An 11,677-nucleotide genomic window follows, 5' to 3' on the forward strand; every position below is an offset into this window, starting at 1 on the left:
CGTATGATGACCTAGGAGATAACTCCAGGTTCCTGGTAGAACAAAAATCCAAAAACTTTTCCCCTTTCCCCATTCCCTTTACATACTTCACACCCCAACAGAATTTCCAACTTTACGATATATTCACGATTAACGTCCCATTCACGGGTGCCACCACTTCCAATTTCGATTTTCAATGATAAGGTAAAAACTTCACTTCAAGCCCTTTCCCATCCAAATGTTGCTTCAAGTAGCTATGCTTTGTTAAAGAACGCCTTATCTCCCTAATTCCACCTCTTACAGTAGGGAGACCCTCCTAAACCCAACAATCCTTTCAACATAGCACTGATAATAATACTAAGACAGTCAGAGAAACCATTAACGCTCCCAAACCCCAAGAAGCAGCCTTACATCCAACTTCCATTGGGGCAGAAGCAAGGGGGTTTCAAAAGCACCGAATCACCCCAGGGCGATGCATGCCCTGGAGATAGATTAGGAAGTATTCGGATTATTAGGAATCCACTCAATCTCTCTTTCCTTCGGATGGCTTCCTGAAGATGGCTTTATAGAGTAATTCGGTTTGTTTTTGAATTTTTGATCAAGGGAACAACTCCCAGGATGGCTCTCTGAACCTCCAAGACCAGCTTTCTGCTTCCACAAAGAGTAGGAAACAAAATCCAAGACTTGAGAATCATGCTAGAAAGGCGCAATCCAGTGATCCCCTTTTGAGAATACCGAGAGTCTTCTTTGGCTTTGGTTTTTGACCATCAAGACCTTTACATACAACAAGAGAGTGCCCACTGCCCAGGGTCTTCTTTGGCTGGTTTTACTTCAATAGATCTCACAAGAGATATTTTTCAATTGAGCTTATGATATAACAATATTAGAGAGTATATTCAACGTACTATAGAAAGTACTAGGTCGTGAATTGAAATTTTTTCCTCCTACACAGTTACCCCATCCTCATACTGGACCAGGCCACGCGGTACTTTATATGGGGTTAAAAATTAGATCAGTAGAATGCAATCCACAATCCATATTGCAATCATGGAGTGATGTGTGAGTTCTAAGGCGATGGGTATGCCCGGGGCCTTTTGAGAGCAAAGCAAATATATAAAAAATCAACAAACCAATAACTTCAAGCATGGCACAAAATAGTAATCTTATTAAAATTAAGATAATTTAAAATTTAATGCAAAACCTTAACTTAAAATTTTCAAGGTTGACCAAATCACTTCCCCACTGAAGTCGCCACCGTGGGTGCCCTGCCAAGAGCCTCCTCTCCCTTCCTTTGGCTCTCTCTTTTCTTCATTTTAATTTGGAGATGGATCTTATCTCGTCTGAGTCAAGAGGAATCCTAGCTTCTCATAAAAACTTCTCAAAAATGTGATGGGGTCAGCACCTAGGTTGAGGCCAAGTTCTCAAAATCTGATTGTAAATACAATACCAAATAGATCTGCGAGCTGGTTACAAAATTGAAAGGTGTTAGGCATCAATTTTACTGATTCTATGACTTGGTCCCCATTTAAACTAATAAGGTGGTCATATTAGTTTAAATAGAGATTATGGCATCCGATTGTAAGTCCAAGATCTATTATTGGACTCAAAATTACATTTAAATTTGAGTCCAATAAGAGGTTTAGGGAAGACAATCGGTTGGCATAATCTGAAACTAATTGAGCCTGAATCTGGATTTCGAGAACTGATTGTGTGTCCAAAAATGATTATTGGAGTCAAATTTAGGCAATGTTTGTTTGAGACTATGCCAACCGATTGTGAGTCCAATAATCAGTTTGGGGCTTACAATAAGTTTGCACAATCTAAACCCAACACGGCTTTAAATGTAAATTTGAGTCCAATAATCAATTTTAGACTCACGATCGGTTTGCACAATCTAAGCCGAACAGTGCTTTAAATGTAAATTTGAGTTCAATAATCAATTTTAGACTCACAATCGGTTCTCAATATCCAAAAGAAACAGAACATAAATGGTCCCATTAACCATAATATACCAAAATTTTCCATTTTTTTTAATAGGTAAGCTGGGGTTGAACCTCCAACCTTATGGTTGAAGAACTATAACAAGTAATCAATTTTAATTTTCAGGTAACAATGCTGAAAATTCTCATTTTCATAAGGTTATTGACATTGGCAGTAGCAGTAGTAGTAGCAGTACCATCTTTTAATAATTGCATAAACCCAGCTTGTCTTTTCATTCATCAGCTTTATGAGAGCTTTTTGGAACCGTAACCAACAACTGCTTAAATAACGAAAGACAAGATTAGTTAGTGCAATTATCAAAACATGGTAGTGCTAACATCAGTCACCAACGACCACCGTTTAAATTAGGGAAGAGTTCCTCATCAGAAAGTAGCGTAATGGGAATTTTATAAGCATAAAATCTTCCTCTTCTCTCTCTCTCTCTCTCTCTCTCTCTCTCACTCATGGCTTCGCAAATTCTGAAACGCATCCTTGGAAGCCGTTCGATCGATCAGTTCTCTTCGATTTCAAACCCTAATCGAGCTCTCTCTTCTGTGGCTTCTCTCTGTAATCCGATCCGAGCTACTCTTTTCCCAGGTGACGGTATCGGCCCTGAGATCGCAGAATCCGTAAAGCAGGTCGATTTCTTCAACCTACCTCGTTTCTAATGCTGTTATTTTGATCTAATAAATTAGGGCTCGGAAAGGAATCTAAAATGATAGATAATTTTGATTAGGGTTTGCTGATCATTACTCAAACTTTTTTCTTGCATGTGTACTTCCCCATAATAATAGATAGAGATCCATTAGTAGCATACTTGATCAAACGGGTGACTGACCTGCTTCATTCGTAAGGCTTTCCCCAACCTTTTTTTGGATACTGTTAGCCATCTAAGAAATTCTTCCATCTGACGTACTCCCCTTGATCCGGGAATAGCGAGATGAACTAAATGTCTTATCTCTTTCTGTGGATTCCTTACCTGCTTTTGGAAGTGGTCTGGCTACCTTTCTATTCTCTTCCACCATCCCCCCTCATATACTGATATTGGAGTCCTTTGCATGAAAAGTCAGAGGCTGGGAATCATTTGAACCTATCACCTGTCGTGGAGGGGAACTCAAAACAGATCAAGCGGGGAGCCTTAGTAATAATCACTCTTTTATTATGTTGATCCATTGATACTCTACTCCATTCATTGCTAAAAACAAGGTGGTTTTCTTTCAAGCCACACTGGTTCTGAACAGGGGAACTCACCTTTGGGCATGGAGAAAGCTAGCAACTTCACTACTCTTACTCGATTATCTATTTAGCCGCTCAATGGCCGAGGTTGGGATATTAATACAAGAGGGTGGACGTATCATCTCCTAGTCATTTAATTACATAGTTACATTGTATATAACGTAGTGAATGTGCACTCCTATAGACATTTTTTTAGCATTTTTTTAGCATTCACATAATGTTACTTTGCCTCGTACCTGAGTGCCTATGGCAAATATATTGCACTAATAACCTATGACCTGAGTGGCCTCCTTGTCATAGGCCATCATTAGGCTTCAGATGACTATCTATGGAGCCACAGAAACATGGGAACCGCCTAGGCCCCCAGTACTTGAGTGTGTCTAGGCAGCCTGGTCAGACTTTCCTCCCGGCATTGTAGTAGCTTCCTAGGCATCTAGGTGGCTGCTTTTGACTAGGGGTGCAACTCAGGTCGGGTTGGATCAGGTTGAGGCCAACCCTAGCCCAACTCAAGATAGCATTCCCTCAACCCTAACCCGACCCGACCCAACCCAACCCAAGTGTGGGTCGAGGATGGTCAACACTAACCCAACCCGCGTCTAAATCTCTCAACCCTACCCCAACACGTCTAACCTGCTCTGTCAAATCGGGTTAGGTTGAGTTGGGTTAACCTAGGGCCAAACAGAAGAATACATTAAAAAACATAGCCCTAAGTCACATAGAATTAGAGAAAGGAGGTTGGGTTCGGGTTGGGTTAGGTTGCCCAAGGCCTCAACCCGAAATTAAATCGGGTTGGCTTTTTCCAACCTTAACCCAACCCAACCCAACCTAAGGAAATGCCGCTGACCCAAGTTGCACCCCTACTTTTGACAATTATTATCCCGAACCTAAAATGCCTGCTCATTTACTGTAGCTTAGCCCGGATGATTTGGACCAACTATTGTTACATTTATTTTTTGAATGGTGACCAACTATTGTTATATTAGGTAGAATCTTCCACAAACCCCTTGACCAGATCGAATGCCTTAAGATTTGGAAACCCTAGGTTAGACCTACTCACTCTCTCCCAGTCTACCTCAATAATATATATATATATATATATATATATATTTTTTTTTTTTTGAAATGGTAATATATTGAAAAAGGGGGAACCGAGATGGTCCACCAGAGATACAGAGAAAAAGAACATAAAAGACAAAACAAAATACAATGGAAAATATAGTACAAACTTCTCACGGGGGAAGGAAATCGAACCACTCCAACCCCTCTTTATTAACTCCAGATCTAGCGAGGGAATCCGCCTCACCATTTGCTTCGCGCCTTACATGCTTAAAAACCATAGACGACTCTAAAGTTAGATCAGAAATTTTCTCAAAAGTAACTCAAAAATCTCCACGGGGGAGCCACTCTCCCAGTTAGCCAACTAATTACATTTGAAGAATCTCCTACTACAATTACCCTATCGAGAGAAGCATCACTTAGACGCTTAATCCCCTGATATGCAGCCCGTACTTCCGCTTCAGATGAATCAGTCCTTCCAATTGGACCTGCAAAAGCCCACGATACCACCCTCGAGAATCTCTACATAGCCCTCCAACCCCTGCTGGACCCGGATTGCCCATGCAGGACCCATCAAAATTTATTTTAAGAAAACCTTCAGGGGGAGCTTCCCATTTATGACTTCTCTTCTCTCTCCTCATACCTTCAGAGCACACAATGCGCCACCCCTCCCACAAATCGAAGGCTGATACGAATGTGAACAGAGGGATGCTCTTCACCCAATAAATAACCATAGCTATGATTTTATTATATAACCAATACGATGTCTTTGCCACACCTTCAAAAACTCTCGAGTTCCTTTCCTTCCAAATGACCCACCACAAAGCTATTAAACATAATCTCCAAAGCACCTTACCTTTCTTTTTCCAGGGCACAAAATCCCAACTCAAAAATAGTTCTGCTAGAGATTTTGGAAAGACCCAGTAAATACCAAACCTGTCCAGAATGAGACCCTAAATCTCCCTTGTTACCTTGCAATGAATAAGATGTCCCCATCCTTAGAATGTGAGGAGGGAACAAGATGTCCCCATCCATAATACATAGACTCCAGCCCAATACACTTATTGTAAATGAGTATTAGTATCGAATTAAAACTGCCCATCCCCAAATCCCCCTACATTACCTGGTAAGCAAATTTGCATAGATTCGTGAAACACGCCCTGTTTTGCAACCTTAACCCAACCCAACCCAACCTAAGGAAATGCCCCCTACCCAAGTTGCACCCCTACTTTTGACAATTATTATCCCGAACCTAAAATGCCTGCTCATTTACTGTAGCTTAGCCCGGATGATTTGGACCAACTATTGTTACATTTGTTTTTTGAATGGTGACCAACTATTGTTATATTAGGTAGAATCTTCCACAAACCCCTTGACCAGATCGAATGCCTTAAGATTTGGAAACCCTAGGTTAGACCTACTCACTCTCTCCCAGTCTACCTCAATAATATGCACGCCAAGTTGGAATCTGCGTATGCCTATTTGATGTATGAAACCCCAAAAGAAATCCAAATGTACATAATCTGAGTGTCACTATAAGACAAGCCCTTATGGCAGTAAGGTTGTATAGTTTTCTCAATACATAATATTTGTACCTTATGTTTTATGATACTCTTTATCAACATCATGTTCCTGCCCTGCTGTCTAGTATTATGGAAGGTGCTATTCAATCGTACCGTGTAAAATCCAAACCATCTGATGAATTTTTATTGGTATGGTACCGTGTGAAATGCTTAACCAAAGTTGATATGGTTTCATAAGAAATAATGCTAAACTTTTATACAATTGGGATTTGAAACTCAATATGCTCCATTTTGTGTTGCTGACAACTTTAGCTGAGACAGAATCTCTCTTTAGGATGACAGATACTAGGGTTCCTTCATCATGCTTAGTTTTTTTCAGAGCACTGGGGACTTCGAAACTCAATAGGCTATGGCTAGTGATGTTGGCACTACCATGTTTTGATAATTGCACAAACTCTGCTTGTCTCTTACTATTTAATCAGCTGTCAAAGGTTGTTACAGTTCCCAAAAAGCTCTCAGAAGCCAATTAAAAGGAAAAGACAAACTGAGTTTGTGCAGCTATTAAAACATTGTAGTGCCGATATAAGTAGCCTAGGCTACGTTTTGTGTTGCTGACAAATTTACAGAATTTCTCATAGGATGGCAGATTTTTTATCACTCTGAATTAATTGTAGCTGTTTATTGCACCCTAAACCCATTTTATGTGTCATTGCAGGTATTCATTGCAGCCGAAGTGCCAATTGAATGGGAAGAACATTTTGTGGGGAACAAAGTAGACCCGAGGACTGAGAGCTTTCTCACATGGGAAAGCCTGGAATCTGTCCGTAGAAATGGTGTAGGCTTGAAAGGGCCCATGGCTACACCTATTGGGAAGGGGCATAGGTCTTTGAACCTGACCCTTAGAAAGGAACTTGGCTTGTATGCCAATGTGAGACCTTGCTACAGCCTCCCTGGCTACAAAACTCGATATGATGATGTAAATCTTGTAACAATTCGTGAAAACACAGAAGGGGAGTATAGTGGCCTTGAACACCAAGTGAGCGAAATCTGCTTCTACTAAATGTTCATCTTTCAAAAAAAAAAAAGTCCATCTTTCTATTTTTCCTAAAAGGAGTTTAATTGTTATATTAGGTGGTGAGAGGTGTCGTTGAAAGTATCAAGATCATTACTCGCCAAGCGAGCTTAAGAGTGGCAGAGTATGCTTTTCACTATGCTAAGGCCCATGGTCGGCAAAGGGTGTCTGCCATTCACAAAGCCAATATAATGAGGAAAACCGACGGTCTTTTCCTCAAGGTATGCTGAGATTAGAGCTTGAACTCCAGCTTATGGACTGCTAATGCTATTTTTCTTCCAGCATTTTGATAATAAGTTGACATTGTCTTTGTCTGTAGTGTTGCCGCGAGGTTGCAGAGAAGTATCCTGAGATACAGTATGAGGAAGTCATCATTGATAATTGCTGTATGATGGTATGATTGAGCACTATAATTTATAATGTGGGAAAATGTACGTCAATGTTTCAAACTTGTACACGGTCAAGAACTGGCCCAAGGCAACACTTTGTTGACTTGGTTGAGTAAATTATTTTTTCATTGCAGATTGATTCATAGGGTTAAAAAACTGAGTAGATTAGGGTGAGTCAATGATTGTCCTGATGCTTTTTCATCTTAGTCGTCAACTTTGTTCGTTTTTGGGCACAATTTTCAGAAAATTCCATTCTGGAAATTCAAGAACATATTTCTCAACTCAAATTTCTGGTTGGAAGTTCTTTCGGCTGCATTGAAGGTTTCTTTTTTTTTTTCTAAAATTCTAAACCGTGGTTGAAGACGACACTTTGTAGTCATTTTCTGTGCTTGCTTTAAAAGTTTTCTCCGACCATACTATTCTACAATCTACACCTAGGAGAGTCTTTTCCAAAATGGAACTCTGGGCTATTCAAGAGAAAAAATGGCCTCTGAAATGGAATTAAAAACTAAATACTGCCATGTGCTATAAACTTGGTATCAACGAGTTGTATTCTGTTCTATACCCAATAAAAGTTAATTATTAAAAAGAAAAAAAAGTGTAAACAGAGTTTGATGTCTACAATCATCATAAAATTTCTTGATCTTGCTAGTAGATTTCCGTCACAGGCTCCTAATTAGAGATGCAATATTTTCTGAAGTCAACAATCAGGATTTGGCACTGTTAATGCTCATTTTGTGACCTGCCTCTGACAGCTTGTGAAGAATCCCTTGCTTTTTGATGTACTGGTGATGCCTAACCTCTATGGTGACATTATCAGCGACCTCTGTGCTGGCTTGATTGGGGGTTTGGGATTAACACCTAGGTATCAATCTTTTGTTTCAGAATCATCTTTTATATATATATATATATATATATATATATATATATATATATATATAGAGAGAGAGAGAGAGAGAGAGAGAGAGAGAACGGTTTCTACACACGGGTAGATAAGTTATCTACACAGTAGCTTAAAATACAGTGGAGGCCCACATTGTTTGGGTGATCCATGCCATTCATTTGATTGGCCCTCACACAGATAGGGTGTCCACAAAAAAAACAGCTCCATAGGATCATCCTAACCCTTCGAATTGTGGAGGCAAACAATGGACAGATTTGTGAAGGTTTTTATACATGTCCATTTTACCTCCACAAATCGTAGGGTTGGGATGGACACCCTATCTATGTGAGGGCCAATCAAATGAATGGTTTGGATCACCCAAATAATATGCCCCCCACTGTATTTTAAGTGTGTAGAAACCGTTTTCTCATATATATATATATGAGGAAATGGTTTCTGCGCTCGAGCATAGAAACAAGGGTGGGGCCACATTTTTTATGGGGTCCAAAGCATTCATTTGATGGGCCCTTTCATGGATAGGGTGTCCACCAAAAATCAGCTCCACTGGATCACCTTAGGGTGTCCATTTGTGGGGCCAAAAAATGGACAGATTTGTGGACAAACAGTATCTGTCCATTTTTGGCCCCACAAATGGACACCCTATGGTGATCCAATAGAGCTGATTTTTGGTAGACCCCCCATCCATGATGGGGCCTTCCAAATGAATGGTTTGGATCACCCCCCAGTGCCCCCCTGTTTCTGCGCTCGAGTGCATAAACCCTTCTCTCTCTCTCTCTCTCTCTCTCTCTCTATATATATATATATATATATATTTTTTTTTTTTTTTTTTTTCCTTGTCTCATCCATATAGCTCTTTGTATCCAGCTGTAACATTGGTGAGGGTGGCATTGCTCTGGCCGAGGCTGTTCATGGTTCGGCACCTGATATTGCGGGCAAGGTGAGCCAGTCTTTTTTATGTTCTGACCATGGTTTTAAATTTCGTTCGAAATCCGAAATTTCAGATTTCGGTTGGACAGAAACCGAAATTTCCCAAAATCTCGCGAACTCAGAAATTTCAGCCGAAATAATTAATTAATTCATTTTTTACAGGATTTTGGCCAACATTTCGGTTTCGGCCCGAAATTTAAATCCATTGTTCTGACCATCTAATTTATATAGTACTTGGCTGCATTTCATCCGTTATTCGAGCAGTTTGTCTAGGCCTGCCAGGCCGAAACCGAAATTTAAATCCATTGTTCTGACCATCTAATTTATATAGTACTTGGCTGTATTTCATTCATCATTCAAGCAGTTTGTCTAGGCCTGTCAGTCATGCATGTTGGCAACTTGGTTTGTATGATGTAATCCATTGGCTTTATATGCTCATGCGCTCAAGGGTCGTTACAGCCATGTTTGACAACCTGAATTTTTTCCATGGAATATTAGTGAAAACACAAAAATAAAAATCTGGTTTTTTGTGTAAGAGTGAATATGACTAATTTTTAAATGAAATGTAAAATAATAAATAAAGAGTATAAACTAAAAGGAATTAGTACTTCCCAATACTTGTGATCCACTGTTTCGACCGTTGATGGAGGAATCAACGTTTGCGGGGAAGTAGGTGGGTTGGCCGTAAGAGGCCCTGTTGAAGATCGGGATGGATGCCAATGATGCAACGTTGTTGCCCCAGCTTAAATTTGTTGGAAAATGAGAAAATAGTAAAATGGTATTTGACCTCACTTAACCTCTTTGTCCTAAGGAAGGAGAGGAGAATGAGCTTTTTTGCAATTTTCTTTTCTTTGAGAAAATAGATAGAGAGTAGGAGAGAAAAAGTGGTAGAAGTGTCTTGTAGAAGTTGGAAGAGAGAGTGTCTTGGGACTAGAAAGCTCTTGTTGTTTTGTAAAAGAAGAGAGGAAAAGGGTGAGAATAGAGTCGTTGGGGAGTGCTCAAAATTATGGGAAAGATGCCTTATTTTCTTGGATTTTGTGGCATTTCTTTTAGAGAGAGAGAGAGAGAGAGAGAGAGAGAGAGAGAGAGTTGCTAAAAGGGGATTCATATTAGAAATGTAAGTAGACTTTTTGAATTTTCCATTGCATAAAAAAGTGTGTTTGGTTGACAAAACAGAAATATCATGTTATGGATGATTTTGTGTATTTTTATTTAAAGAAACTTTTTTTTTAAATTTTAGGTGTTTACAATTAGCTTAGTAAGTCTTGAGAGAGGAATAGGGAGAGTGGGAGAGGGAGAGAATTGAGAGGGCATTAGGAGAGAGTGAGAAAGTGGCTGAAAACAAAAACTCTATTTTGAGCACAGTTTTTCTTTTCTCTGTTTTTCAGTCACTTCTTACTCTCTCTTGACCTGCTCTCAATTTTCTCCCTCTAACACCTTCCTCACCCTCTCCTCACTTATGCCCTCTCAATTCTCTCCCTCTTCCACCCCTCTCCCACCTCTTGATAAACCTATATTCCATGGAAAAAAGTTCCGTGGCTGCCAAACATGACCTACATGTCTACTCATTGGCATAGTTGGCAAAACATGATTTAGAGAAAAAACGGGACGGGAAAAATTCGAGTTTAATACGCGGTATTGGTCAAAAAATAACATAGTAAAAAAATGGAAACGCTAAAAAATGCGTTTAAAATTGTCATTTACAAAGTATAGTGGGGGTAAAGTTGGGAAGTTGGCCAACAAACACATTTAAAATGTTTAGAACACGTTTTAAATGTGGTTAAATTGTTTTCCTCCGAAAAAGAAAAAGTTTTAAACAGGCAAACCAATAATACATGCGTTTGAAACGGTGTTTTGCTAACTATGCTCATAGGTACATTCATGCATACATTCACTGTTCTCAGTGTCGGTTGTTTTAATTCTCTGGTTAATTAGGTTTGTTCCCGTAATTTTTTCCAGAATCTCGCAAATCCAACTGCTCTGATGTTGAGTGCGGTGACAATGTTGAGGCATTTGGAGTTCCATGATAAGGCAGATCAGATCCACAATGCAATTCTACAGACCATCGCCGAAGGGAAGTATAGAACAGTTGACCTTGGCGGCTCTTCATCGACAACTGATTTTACGAAAGCAGTTTGTGGTCACCTTTGAGGAGGTTTAATTTGATTTGGTCACAGTGGTAATCTTCTACCTCTAATCTGAATAAGCCTGTCCTTTCCACCTCCGTAATTGCATTTCTTGCTAGCATGGCATCCAACTTGTGCTATAAGAAACGAGAGTAAGGTTCTCACGTTTTTGCTTTTCCCTCATCAATCTTTAATTTTGTAGAATGCTATAAACTGCAGCTCTCCTGTGTAAATGGGATGTCATTTTTTCTCTTTAAATTGAAATGGTGTCTGATTATGTTTGTAAATTGCTCTGTAGAGATGATGGAGTTTTATTAGTTCCTCCCAGGCTCCTTTGAAGGGGGAAAAGTGACTCATCATTATGTTGAAATCAGTAAGGCCACGTTTGGATAACCACACGATTTAGATTTGGATTTCTCACATTTGCAGTTGAGATTTGGAACTGGATCGGATCCTTCGGTTTCCAAATCAGCTACAACAGTGAA

The 11,677-nt window shown here is 39.7% G+C and overlaps 1 protein-coding gene across 1 annotated transcript; it reads left to right on the forward strand.

Annotated features, from left to right (window-relative positions):
* Positions 1-2,342: 2,342 nt before the first annotated feature.
* LOC143848817 (isocitrate dehydrogenase [NAD] catalytic subunit 5, mitochondrial-like) lies at positions 2,343-11,479 on the forward strand. Its single transcript, XM_077357883.1, has 7 exons — positions 2,343-2,597; positions 6,490-6,810; positions 6,906-7,067; positions 7,166-7,240; positions 7,991-8,100; positions 9,004-9,076; positions 11,026-11,479. Exons 1-7 carry the CDS (start codon positions 2,424-2,426, stop codon positions 11,215-11,217), a joined length of 1,107 nt encoding a protein of 368 aa, XP_077213998.1. The 5' UTR covers positions 2,343-2,423; the 3' UTR covers positions 11,218-11,479.
* The last annotated feature ends 198 nt before the right edge of the window (positions 11,480-11,677 follow it).

The sequence above is a fragment of the Tasmannia lanceolata genome, unplaced genomic scaffold (assembly GCF_043159265.1).
Source record: "Tasmannia lanceolata isolate RefF3 unplaced genomic scaffold, GAP_Taslan_0.1 ptg000016l, whole genome shotgun sequence".
Classification (NCBI taxonomy): domain Eukaryota; kingdom Viridiplantae; phylum Streptophyta; class Magnoliopsida; order Canellales; family Winteraceae; genus Tasmannia; species Tasmannia lanceolata.

Coding starts and splice junctions, on each gene's coding strand:
- LOC143848817 (XM_077357883.1), top strand. CDS start 2,424: ATGGCTTCGCAAATTCTGAAACGCATCCTTGGAAGCCGTTCGATCGAT. Junction 6,811..6,905: donor ATAGTGGCCTTGAACACCAA/GTGAGCGAAATC, acceptor TTGTTATATTAG/GTGGTGAGAGGTGTCGTTGA. Junction 7,241..7,990: donor TTGATAATTGCTGTATGATG/GTATGATTGAGC, acceptor TGCCTCTGACAG/CTTGTGAAGAATCCCTTGCT.